We start from the raw sequence: 12,992 nt of genomic DNA on the forward strand, positions 1-12,992 counted from the left end.
CGATGGTCGCGTCGTCAAAACTTCATTTCTGAAAGTTATTCTCAGGTCTGTCCGATATTCTCAAGATTTTTCTGATGATTTAGAGATTATTTTCTTTGAGAATTTTGCAACTAGTCATTCCGAAGTAATCCGAAAGTTTATTTTCTCGAAAGTCTATTTTTTCGAAATGACAGCATGTATTGAAGTTAATGTTGCGACGTAAGATACGTATGATCTTGAAGTCTTGAAGTTTACGTTTCACTATTGGAACGTTTATGTTAGTTTGGTATTGAATGCCAATTTTTATCATTTGGTGTTAAAGGATCTAAACAGAAAATGAAGCATACACCTTCTTTAATTTCTTTTTCCATTTTTAAATCAGGGAAGTTGCCCAAATGTTAACTTCGAAGTCCGGGATATTATTGGCTCAATTCAACTTTGAGCCATGAATGTCGAAAATGGCTTGCATTTTCATTTTGGAGAGTTATCATGTGACATAATACTTCCGTGAGTTGGTTGTGGTTATGTCTGGTCATTCAGTTTTTCTAGCTACGGTATTTGATGTCTTGTGTGTGCTGATTTGAATGATATAAGTATGGAATTTGGGGAGAGGGGGCGGGAGGGTATTGTAATTTGATGCCTTGATAAAAGGTTGGACAGTATTGCTCTGCGAAATCGAATTTTTTTGAATAATTTATAAAATTAGTTTTCTCCCTCAGGGAGTTTTATTCTGCTTGAAATACAGCTTAAACGCATGATGTCAGATATTTCAATTTATTTTCTAATTCAATATCATTCATTAGATTTCTGCTAGAAATATTGCAGAAGTTCCCAAATAATAGGGACGGGGGAGATCGATCGATTGGAGGAAAAAGAAGGGGCATCTTTTGATTGTTGAAGGGTCCGTTCTTGTCGTAGTGTAATTTTGTGCATTATATGTTGGAGAAGATAATTACACCGTTACTTTGCTAATTTAAATACAATAGATGAATACAAAAGTGATGGCCTATCTAGATGAGTCCTTGATGCACTGTTACAATGGAAGTACAAATGCGCTTACGCAGCACTTGTTTTCCCGCTGTTTTTTTCAAATTCAGAGTTGAGGATAAGGATGAAATAATGTAATGGGTTGCTTAATACAAATGAGTATTTCTTTTAACTACAACAGACTTCTGAAATCTTCCATCTGAAGGCATGATAACAGTAAGAACAACAATAACACAAATATGATTAGCTATAGCCATCCACCTTTATTGTGAATAACAAATCAGGAAATGAATAATTTAACAAAGATTCTGCTTTTTCTTTTAAAAAATTCACAAGAAGATTTTCAGAATTTGCTTAGTGAATCATAGTTTTGGAGAAGTTTAATTTTGGAAATATCAAATTTCTTTGAATTTGTCAAGTTAAGTCACGACAGTAGTACTAATTTTTCAAATTGATGTTATTTTCGAGAGATCCAATTTCGAAGGTAACATTTGAATATTAGGGGAGCATGAATTTTTAAAGTACGGCATATTTTTTCATGCATATTTTATGTGGATGTAGAAAAGTTATTTGGTTCTATTAATACATGGCCACTTTTTCTGACGCAAATTATTCATTTTTTTTTGATGCCAGCGATTGGATATGTGGTATCCATTTGCCAAATTTCTGATAAATGAGATTTCACTTTAGTAAAGAAACATCTCTTTTTTTTTGTAAGAACATCAGGCTTAGCTTAACCGTTGAATTGTATTACTTCAGTGGCAGATTTGGTGACTGTCATCATTGATAGGATTTGGACAAGGTTAAACCACGGTGTCTATACAATAAATCAAGAGTGATTACATAAAGTTAGTACTTATTGCTTCATTAAAAAATCAATACTCGCATTGTTTATACAATAATTAAAGTATACATTTAACAAATGTCAAGTCAGATTGAATGAATTACAGCACCTTTATGTAGAATCCAAAGCATGAGTATAAATATTGGAAGACGCACTGAAATCAACAGGAAAACCAAATGAGAATGGCGCAAGGATCTTCGAAATTCCACAGTCTGATGGACAATACATGGCTGGTATTCCAGGTTCTCCTGGAGGACCCCATGGTCCCTTCTCGCCGTATCCACCGGTCTAAAATAGAACTATTGAAATATAATCTATGCAGCTTAACAAATTAGAAAAAGATAATAAGATGTAAGCAGAAAATAACTGTAGTATTCACATTTCCTTGTAGTCCAGGTAAACCAATCGGTCCTTGCTCTCCTTGCTTGCCGGGAATGTTAGATCGTCGACCTGGTATACCTTGTGGCCCTTTGGAACCTCCAGGTCCAGGTAAACCTTTTGGTCCTTTAATACCAACACCCGCTAAAATTTGACTCAATTGTGAGATCAAAACAAATAGTTCACTGATAAACCAACTTCAATTAATCATCAGCTGAACAATATGATAGTATATTTTTGTTCTCTAATGGTCAAGAATTCATTTTCTTTTTTTCAATTAATAAAGAAAACAAGCCCACTACAGAGACATGTCTAAATCACAAACAAATTCGTTGGGAAAAAAGTAAATGTACTATTAAACATACCGAAAGTATCATCGCCAGATACCCCTGGAGGTCCAACTGGTCCTTCTTTTCCACATGGTCCATCTGGCCCAATATTTCCAATTGGTCCATTTCCACCTGGCTTACCAGGTCGACCTGTAACTGCATTAAATTTCCATGTAATTTTAACGTAAGGTAAAAAGTGCTTGAGATTTGTTCGAAGGTCATAATTTCTTTTCATGCCTCTTTTTCTTCCACGATCCAAGATTTCCGTAAAAAAATATATAAAAACTGACCTGAAGGACCAGGAGAGCCTGGAGGACCTGGTCGGCCACGCTCCCCTTGTGAACCGCGCAAACCAGGTGGTCCAGCTGGGCAAATAGAACACGGGAGATGAAATAATAGTGGTTGAGCCATAACATCTTCACCATCAGTACCAGGTATTCCCATTTTTCCAGGACTACCCGGAATCCCATCAACTCCTGGTGGTCCAATAAGACCGGGCTCTCCCATTGGACACAGCAGAGGCATACATTCTGCATTCAGATTAGCATGGCAAATCAAGTTTTCACAAGTGGATGATTACCATAGAAAAAACAACCTGCTCATTGCATATACGTATTACTTACTACTACATCGTTCAACGGTTTCAAGAAACGAATCAGCTTGTCGTACAGTACGTATAGTACGACCAGTGATTTGCTTGGCATGTCTTATTTCAATCCACAGAGCCGAAGATTTCCTCTGAAAATTCTTACCAATTTGAAGTATAACAAAATTAGCTTGGATGTCTATAAAAGCCTCGATGATATATAACGACGGATTTTCCCGCAACTTTCCTTCTCCTTTCCCTTTTCGTTTAATCTTTATGCCTTAAATTCAATCTTAGTTTCATCATACATATGTGAGAGAATGCTAAACTAGAAGCCTTTAACTAGAGATAGTGTCGCTTCAGTGAGCTTAAGCTATCTATTTATCCAGTCTATCTGTATCTAGGGTAAGTGTAAGATAATAATCGGACTAGGCTAAGGTAATTATAACTGGTAAACCTAAACGTCAAAATGAGCACTCTCTTTCAAGTTGTGTTCATCCATGGCTAGGTGTAACGTGTAATCGCTAATATCAGATAAATGAGTGAAAAGATATCATTTCGGTTTCTTTTTTTGAATTTATTTCTAATTTTCAGGAACCTTAAATGATTCGGCACGTAATTCCGCTTCCAATCGCGTCAAACTTGTTTTTCGTTGTATCACTGCAGCTGTCAAAAGCAGAGTAAATAACGTTAACACCGATGTTGTAATAGTAGCCAAGCCAAGTATGAAGAAACGGTCTTCGTTAGTAATGAGTGTAATCTGTCAGTAGAATAATTAATTATGTTTTGTAATTGGACATCAACTCTAATTTTATTTCAAAGTGAAAGATAAAAGTAACTTTCATTTGCATAATAATATGGTTTTTAGAAATTATGAAGAAATCTTTCATAGTATAACATTTGCAGTAAACTTGTTAATATGATGAAATCCACGTCCTGCAAAAGATACGAATCAATTTATACGCAAATTTCTGGATTTTTCAGGATTTCTTTCAAAGATTAGAAAACTGTACTGGATAAACTTGCCTTTGGACTAAATTATCAATTTACTAGGTTTTATAATTTGGAAAATTTACTTTAGGCCGTTCAATAATTAACTTGACGAAGTGAATACCTCTCAAGCTTCTGCAATATCCTACAATGGTTGATCGATCAATGAAAGGTTCAGATTTTCATCTATTCATCTTTCTCTCTCATTTTACGATAAATTTAATAGATAATATTTATTCGCACATTAGCTTCTATTTTCGCTGGCTATCAAATGATGCTTACGAGTTGATAGACCAATGAGTTCCAGCTATTTTAAGAAAACTCAAAGATTATCACAAATATTTACGAAAGAAGAAAATATCAGTTAGTATTTGTTAGTAATTTATATAAGTGAACAAAAAATATGGTAAACAAATCGAGGAATATGGTAACGATACAGTCATTCATATAGTACGTAGTACAGACAGATTACAAATAGCAAAAAGTTGTAGCGAAACCGATCAACGTCTTTTATTTTAGCAAGTGTAGGCTGTAAAACGAAGAGAATAATTTTATAAAGAAAAATGTAAAAAGTAAGTAAAGATAACTGATTTCACTCTCAGGAGATTGTTCTGTGGTTTGACTTAGGTAAAAATAGTAATTAAATACAGAAACAATTCGTATCATTAAGATAACTTGGTCATTTAGCTCCTTATGGCCTCCATTAGTTTCTGCATTGATCGTATTCCTATTGAATATACCTAACACTATATTTTCTTTAACCATTCTGCTTTGGCTTATCTGGAAAAATATACTTTGTAATGTAAATCTAGATATGTTTGTCCGCGATTGTATTTAAACGCCAACTTCGGACGTAGTGCCCGAAGATGGTGACATGAGTTGTATGATGGGATGGACTTTTGAACTTCTTGATTCTATGATGTAGTACCTGTATTTGATACAAGCATTTCTCTACAATACATAATCGTTCAAATATCCATTTACTGATTAATTAGAAGATTTCATTGAGTCAATTAATCTATTCAAGTTCAACAATTCATCTTTTCAGAGCAATATTTCCGGAAAATTCTTTCTCCATTATTTTGTCTGCCGGTTTATTAAACTTGATCCGTCTACCGATATGAATCTCACTCCATCAATCTTTGATAACAGAAGAGAGGCAATTTACAGTTTCAGTTTCAGTTGTGGTGGTTTCTGAATATCATCATGTTACTAGAGTGATACTGTATGCAAAATGTTTCATTTTTTTCGAAATACAGAAATTGATAAGAGCTGTGTGAAAGCGTCATAGATAAAACAATTATTAGTTTATAGAGCTTACGGCTGACGTCAAACTATCTACAACCTGCGAATCATTTAATAAATTTGAGGGAAGTACTAAAATGTTTTTCATGTCCATAGCATTTTGGAAAACATTAGCTAACAGTGTAAGATGAAAACACTATCTTTTCATTTCACTAAAACTAAAACACAAGCATCACACCTGCGTAAAAATGTCAAAGAAATATGCAAAAGTAGATAATGTGCTTATTGTTTGCTTAAACTATTTACTGAGTTTCTCAGTAGTTTTGTGACATCTGCATTTTAACATTACATGATCAACCCGTAATAGACAAGGAATAAGTTCCTACGACCTCACCAAAGTTTCAAGAATAGAATAATTTTGAAGTTATGATTGATTACATGTCAAATATTAAGCTCACTTCTTCTATCCATCATATTTTATCAAAATTGTAAATGAATCCAACTTTCTGAATCAGCAATGTTAGAAGTTTATCTTAATTAAACACTTTATAGTAGAGAATAAGTTGGATTTTGAGTTCGGATTTCTTTCTTGTGTTAATCGTTCTCGCTTAAACTCAGTATTTCCTTTTGATTCTTTTAATCCACGATATAGCAGGTCAGATTTTCTTATATACTTTATTCCTTGAAAATAAAGAGCTATGATGTTCAAAATTTTTCAAAAATGTCCATAACATTGTTTTTAAGATGGGAGTGGGAAAATTGAGGACAAAATTCATTGATAATTGAAAAAATAAACAAATTTTTGAAGCATTAGACATAGGTCTGTAAAAAGAACGTAAAAATTTGTGCGCAAGTTAAAGATGTAAGCATTTGAAGGGATTTGTCCTTTCCTGATCCGTATTATTGGAAGAATTTAGGTGATCTCCGGAATTCACATTGAAGAAGTCGATCGCATCTTCTTTTTAGTTGTAACAGCAAAAATACAAATGATCAATCATTCATCTCATTTTTAAGACTACTTTAAGTGCTGTATAAGTGCCATTGCAGTGTCATTAGTTGCCATTACAAGTTATCAGCGGTATGTGATAAGGATATGTTATGAAATATCAACATTAATTACCCACCCTGTAATGAAATTTTTCTTGGCCGATATGTCGTGAATAAGAGATAGATAGCTTTCTCTCATATCAAACTTTTTGTTTCATAATATTAAGGATACTGTAGTATCATTACATTAGACAGCTGCCTTTTTATCACCGCCAATCAGTTATCATAAAACAAAATTCGAGGTCATCGGGATTGACTCAACTTTACTCTCAATCATCGCTTCATCGTACACCATTGAAAAGATGTTGCCAAAAAAGGGGCCAATTAAAGACTAATTAACCCACGTTGATATCTCAAATGGCCATGGTAGAGTTTGGAACTATAAGAAAAGCAAATAAGATGTGGCGAAATTTTTTTCTTTAAGACTAAAATTAAAGTCAGCGAAGTTTGAAACGATACTTACTAATAAGTTCAACTTAGTGACTCTATCAGAAAGTCATTAATCATATAAAAACGTCACACATGTCGTTCAGAGGAATGACAGCTTGAGTGATTTAAAATTGACAAATGATCTTAACCAGATAGACTTATTTATCTAGAAAACTGGATTCTTTGTGCCATAGCCATTTAATTTGTTGTGATCCTTTGTCATTACATCATCATTTTGCGTCACAAGCTCAAAAACAGCTGTATAGGATGCTTGCGGATTACATATGTAATGATTGCGGACCATGATCATTGGGCAAATGTAATGCTTGCTTTTTTCATCAGCATTTCATCTAATAATTGCTTGACCAAAAGGGATCACATTTTCTAGCCTATGTTTTAATGAAGTACGTGAAGTTAGAATTCCAACAAGTTCTCTATCAAAAAAGTACTTTTCAAGCAGATATAATCCGTAGTGTCTTATTTCGTCATCATCGTACTATACGATGATATGAAGTGGGCAACGATAGTAAAGAAAAGGTATGATAAACGATGTTATCCATTTTTGACCGTGACATTTTTCCACTGATGACCAGTAGACAGCAATGAAAAAGTACTTCCAGATGTCCGCATTATAAAACATTAGTGTAATAAAAAAGGGATTCACGTGATAACGTAATATTGTCTGATGTTGGCATAAGATCGGTCGTCTGTGTCAATTAAAAAATAAAAAGGGATGAACAATCATCGAAAATTGAGAAAACTGTTTATTATCTCTTCCCATCTTGCTAAAAGGAATCTGATAGGTTTTTGATGTTGATTTTCCAAATCTCGGATTCAGATATATTTTGAGTTAGATGGCTTCTCGATACTGATAGAAATTGATGACATTAGAAATCAAATTGGAAAGGTTTCGAAACATTCATCTAATAATTCTTAAATATATGTTTGTAAAACATAATATATGTAAATATATTAAAATACATTGTAATATATAATATAAAATATATATCATAATATGTATTAAAATATAATATGTATTATGATACGTATTAATATATTATAATATATATTTTATATTGCAATATATAATATTATAATATATAATATATAATATTATAATATATAATATATATTTACAATATATAATATATGTTTATATAAATATATGGTTCCAAATATATGCTTTTTGTTCAAATATATGTTTTCATAAAGCTAATATGTAAGTGAAAATATAGGTCAATATTTTGCTGATAATTCTTTGATAACTGAAGCAATCATTTTGAAAATGTCGCAAAAATAGATTTGTAAACTACTTAGGGACTTTCTAGATTTGTTTTCGAGACTTGGAGTAGATTTTTCAACATATTGCAATTTTATGAGACAACTTATTGTAGTGATGGAGAATCGTTATGATCATTCAGTGTTAATGTAAAAGCATACAAAAGCACAAAAACTACTTTTGCTGTCAAATGGTGGTAAACTCAACTAAGCAAACAGCAGATATTTGGTTGTCAAAAATGGATAAATATTTTGTTAGCTTTAATTTGCTTGAAATAAAGCTATAGAATCCAAATCTTGCTATCGCATTATTTCTATCATGATAGTGATAGGAATATTGCTATATGATAGGTCTCGTCAAAGACGACAATCAGGGATGGAAAAAAATCATCACATTTTGAAAAAAAGAGTCCTGGAAAAAATTTTAGCAGAAAATTTGAACCATTTCTATATTCAACAAAACATTCTGGTTAGATTTACTTAACAGTTACTTGACTTAAATGAACCTTGTAAATGATAACAAATTCATTAGCTGTGTCGTATGAAAAAGATTACTTGACAAATTCAGAATCATTTCCATATATCATTTGGTGGCATATGAAACTATGTCACCTGAATAAAATCTGAAGATAAGAAATATGCCATTGCAAATACTATCATTATATGTCAACTAGGTATTGAAAAAAAAAGAAAGATTGAGAAAAAAGTTCTTCAGATTTCCAATTCATTAGTATTTTAATATTGTAGAAATTTTCATTTATTAATAATTATTTTCGATATCAATCCATCATAGTTTGAACTGTCAATAGTTATTCCAAATTCAGTCAAAGCACATTTAAGTTTTTGAATAAATTTTCGAGCAAAAAGTCAATGATGAGATCAATTATTCAATGAGTTTTTATCAACCTCAGCGCTATTTGGATATCGTCTGTTCTTTTACGCTTTCCCCTCAAAATCGTTTCGCTTTTTGGCGAATTTCATGGTTATCTAATAAACAAAATAGATTTTTAACAGATGATATCTCTTGAACTTTAAAAGAAGCGAAATAGCAAAAGAATTTTCATTTTACATGTGAATAGGTGGTTTAGGAAAATTCCATATGTGTCAAAATAAACTTTGTAAATCCAAATGGGCTTCATTCTGGGAGACGTCTAAATCACTGTATAATAGACCTTATCGATTGATATTGGAAAAAAGTTGTGAGAAATTCTAATTCCAATTTATACGGGGAGAAAGATGGAAAGCCAACATACTCTGATCAATATTTTCGGATAAATGGATTGAATCTCAATCAAGTTTTAATGCAAACATAAGTTCGAAGACCGATATTTTCTTTGAAAATAAAGTTACAAATGGCTTGTCATCCAGTTTAATATTCAGAAAAAGCTTTTAGGATACAATTTGAAATCGAAGAAGTTAACCGTTTTTGGCAAATGAATTTTTCAAAAATGTCATTGAAAAAATTGAATTTTTGACAAATGTCATTCGCCAAAAAACATTCATTTAATTAATAAATTCCTCAATAGATTGTTAAATGAAGTTTTCCGGATTAAATTTTTTTTTCAGAAGGGTCAAAAAACGAACCTTCATGGTGAAACTATATCGGAAGATCAGTAATGTGTAATTGTCCACTACTGTCCACTACACTTGTCGTATTAAGTGGCTGATGGATACGAAGTGACCTAATTTCAGACCAAAATGACCAACAAACTTGGACTGGTCAATTTCTTGAATCTCCACTCTATTCCCATGTAATCGTTCTCTTATCGTCGAGATAGACTGTTGATAATCGCAATTACTGAATGGCAAGAGACGATTTATCCGCTAAATACGAACAACATTTGTTGAAAATTTAGGGATGAAATAAATTTACTGAGAATGTGACAGTCAGTTTCTTGCCATTCAGTAATTTTGTTCACATACTTTTGCCGTAATCAACTCAACAATAATTATGATCAATTAAATTTCAATCAGGAAAAAGAATTTGAACAACCAGAAGTAAATAAAAGTTGGGATAGTTTTTCCAGTTATATGTGAGCTGATGGGATACGATGCATGGTGGCAAAAAGAGAAAAAATAAATTTTATGCAGAAAATTATCTTCAGATATCTCACTGTTTCAATTCCCACAAATTTTTTCACATTTTTTCTCAATTTCAGTTTTCAATTAACATCCATGGCATTAAAATCAGTGAAAAATTTAACGAATAGTGAAGACTTAGCAGTTTACAAAACGAAAAGAATAAGGAAATTAAAAAAGAAGGAAGAAATTTTATTTGATATTGAATTTGAATGGCATCAAGATTTGAAAATATTTTCAAATATTCGTACTTTAATCAGACATGTATACGATCTAGTGTCTCGTCTGTCGGCAAAATAGTTAGTTCATATATATTGGCAACCTAAACTTACCGTTAAATTTCGATCTAACAGTTTACCTGTAAATAAATCGGTGAAATATTTTGCAATCTCTTATCACCAAATAAAAAATATCAATTTCCAAAATTTGTGTAACATAAGCAAATGAATGGATGTCGAAAACGTATGATAAAATTTAAAGAAAAAAATTAACTGTCCATAAAGTAGCTATTATGCTTATCCAGAATCACTCCGCTAATTCGCAAATGTCGCGTAGCGCAAATGTCGTGTGTGTCGTTTACCAATTACGCATTGTACTGTAATGTATAACGAATGACGTGATAACAGGATAATTTATCATTTCAAATTTTATTTAAATCATGAAATTTGTAGTATACAGTTTACGACTTGACTGTAAATGAAGTAAATGACAAATATGATAAATATTTATGATGAAAGAACGCGAATGAAAAATGTTCTTTTGTATTTGGATGTCAATCTTGTGCGATAAGTATATTTCTATTTCGGTTAAAATTAATCGCATAATTAACATAAGGACGTATCTCATATTTACTTTCGCAATCAATATTTAGTGTTAATAGTTTGCATTAAACAGCTTCAACAATTCATTTGAATCAAGATTTAATTTAAAATCACTTTCGAAATCAAATACATTCCCATAATTTTTTTGATGCCAGACATTCGACATTCATTCATTTGCTTATGTTACACGAATTTTGGAAATTATGATATTTTTTATTTGGTGATAAGAGATTGTAAAATATTTCACCGATTCATTTATAGACGGATAGTTGGTGAAATCAAAAACCAGATACTGAATACAAATTGAATTTACCAAAACGGAACCAATGACTAGTTAAGTTTTCAAGATACTTCAATTGATGTTGCTTCACCACCAACTACAACATGAACAATCATTTCACTGTCATTTCACATTCCATAATTAACAGCATTCTTTTGCTATTACTAAATGTTGTCAACCTTTTTCTTTTAATAAATTAATTGTCCCAAGTTTACAAAACTTGCGGAATGTCTTGTCACTTCACAAATTTCTCAAATTCCTTAGTAAATGATTAAAATAATGTATGTAAAAACTTAAAACCCAATCTTTAATTTGGAAAGGAAGCAATTATATCAGATTGACAAATTTATTTTCATTTAATTTTCCTTTTGGCTAATTAATCTTGGAAAATGGTTCAATTAGAGAAAAAAATATGTTTTAATAAGAATCAAATTATTTTAGCAATTATATCTCAAGAATGAATGATTTTAATCTTCGATTTAAATATTTTTATATTTCAATGGTATCTTCAAGTTCGAATCATATAGCGGTCTTATGTGCATGTAAATGTACAAGCAATATGATAGGACAATAAGAAATGATGTTAATTAAATACAACACTCATTTAGCTGCTTGTAATTGCCAAATTCAAATTGTATGTCATAAAACATGACATGAAGTAGATTTCTCTTCCTTTCAAGTATTATTTAGTTGTTTAGTAAAAATGCTTTATGCACAAGTCACACAATTTGAAGCTTTTAATTACGAGATTTTGAGTTCTTTTTTTTCGCAATTGCATCATTTTCCATCACTTTTAATCAGTAACTAAGCGATAACCACAACTTAATGAATGCAATTTCAATCGAATTGATAAGATCTAACGAAACATCCTGAAGTTTGCAAAAATTCTGGAACTTAGTTCTGCTGAAATTAATTTTATGCCTAAATTACTAGTTCAAAATACTGGTTTTGCGGAGACAATATAAGTGTCAAATGCAATACAATCTTAATTATTAATAACTAGTGGTGGTTTCTAGAGTACCAAAGCGACCATTTTTTTTCTGGTTGCGGAAATGCCACGTGGTGCAAATGTCGCGTGGACCAGATATCACGGCACAGCTTCGAAAATAAGCAATGCTAACTTTCTGATTCATAAATTACTTGCGTTCAGCTCTTTTTTGACCGTTGAGCGCAACTTTTTGATCACTGAATGCTGTTTTTTGACCATTTACTGCTTATTTTTTTACCATTGAGTGCTGAAAAGCTGAACAAATTGATAAGTCAAGGAAGTCAGCCCATTTAACATACAACTGATTTGTTTTTTTTATTTTATCCCGCACTTTTAACATTTGCTTAACATTTGTCAGGCAATCTTTTTCAGCTAAAAAAATTGTGGGAAATTTGATAGTGCGGTTGAGCACAGTGCTGGAAATATTGCGTTTCTAAGTTTCATTATCGATCCGAGAATATTTTGAATTGAATTCTTGAAGACGAGTTCGTAAACAGAGGGAGGGGATGAAAAATATCTGATCATTTATCAAAAATATTTGCACTTAGAGTGGTGTAATTTTGATTGCCATAGCTACCTCATTAGTTGAAACTTGCCTTGTCCTATTTTGTTACTCATGAAAACTAATCCAACAACAAAATTTGTTTTTCTTTCGCCTTTGTCACTCTGACACCCTTGTCTATCTTTCTGCAGCAGTTACCTGAATTACCTCTCTGTCGTGAAAACGAGCCT

General features: G+C 31.9%; 1 protein-coding gene across 1 annotated transcript; it reads right to left on the minus strand.

Annotated features, from left to right (window-relative positions):
- Window positions 1–1,921: 1,921 nt before the first annotated feature.
- Window positions 1,922–4,858, minus strand: LOAG_02574 (hypothetical protein; the record flags this gene model as incomplete). The annotated part of the gene is made up of 7 exons (XM_020446049.1): window positions 1,922–2,098; window positions 2,190–2,332; window positions 2,554–2,667; window positions 2,808–3,047; window positions 3,141–3,255; window positions 3,702–3,863; window positions 4,769–4,858. The coding sequence occupies 7 exons, from the start codon at window positions 4,856–4,858 to the stop codon at window positions 1,922–1,924; spliced, it is 1,041 nt and encodes a 346-aa protein (XP_020303561.1).
- Window positions 4,859–12,992: the final 8,134 nt, after the last annotated feature.

The sequence above is a fragment of the Loa loa genome (genome assembly GCF_000183805.2).
Source record: "Loa loa unplaced genomic scaffold supercont3.218, whole genome shotgun sequence".
In the NCBI taxonomy this organism is placed as follows: Eukaryota; Metazoa; Nematoda; class Chromadorea; order Rhabditida; family Onchocercidae; genus Loa; species Loa loa.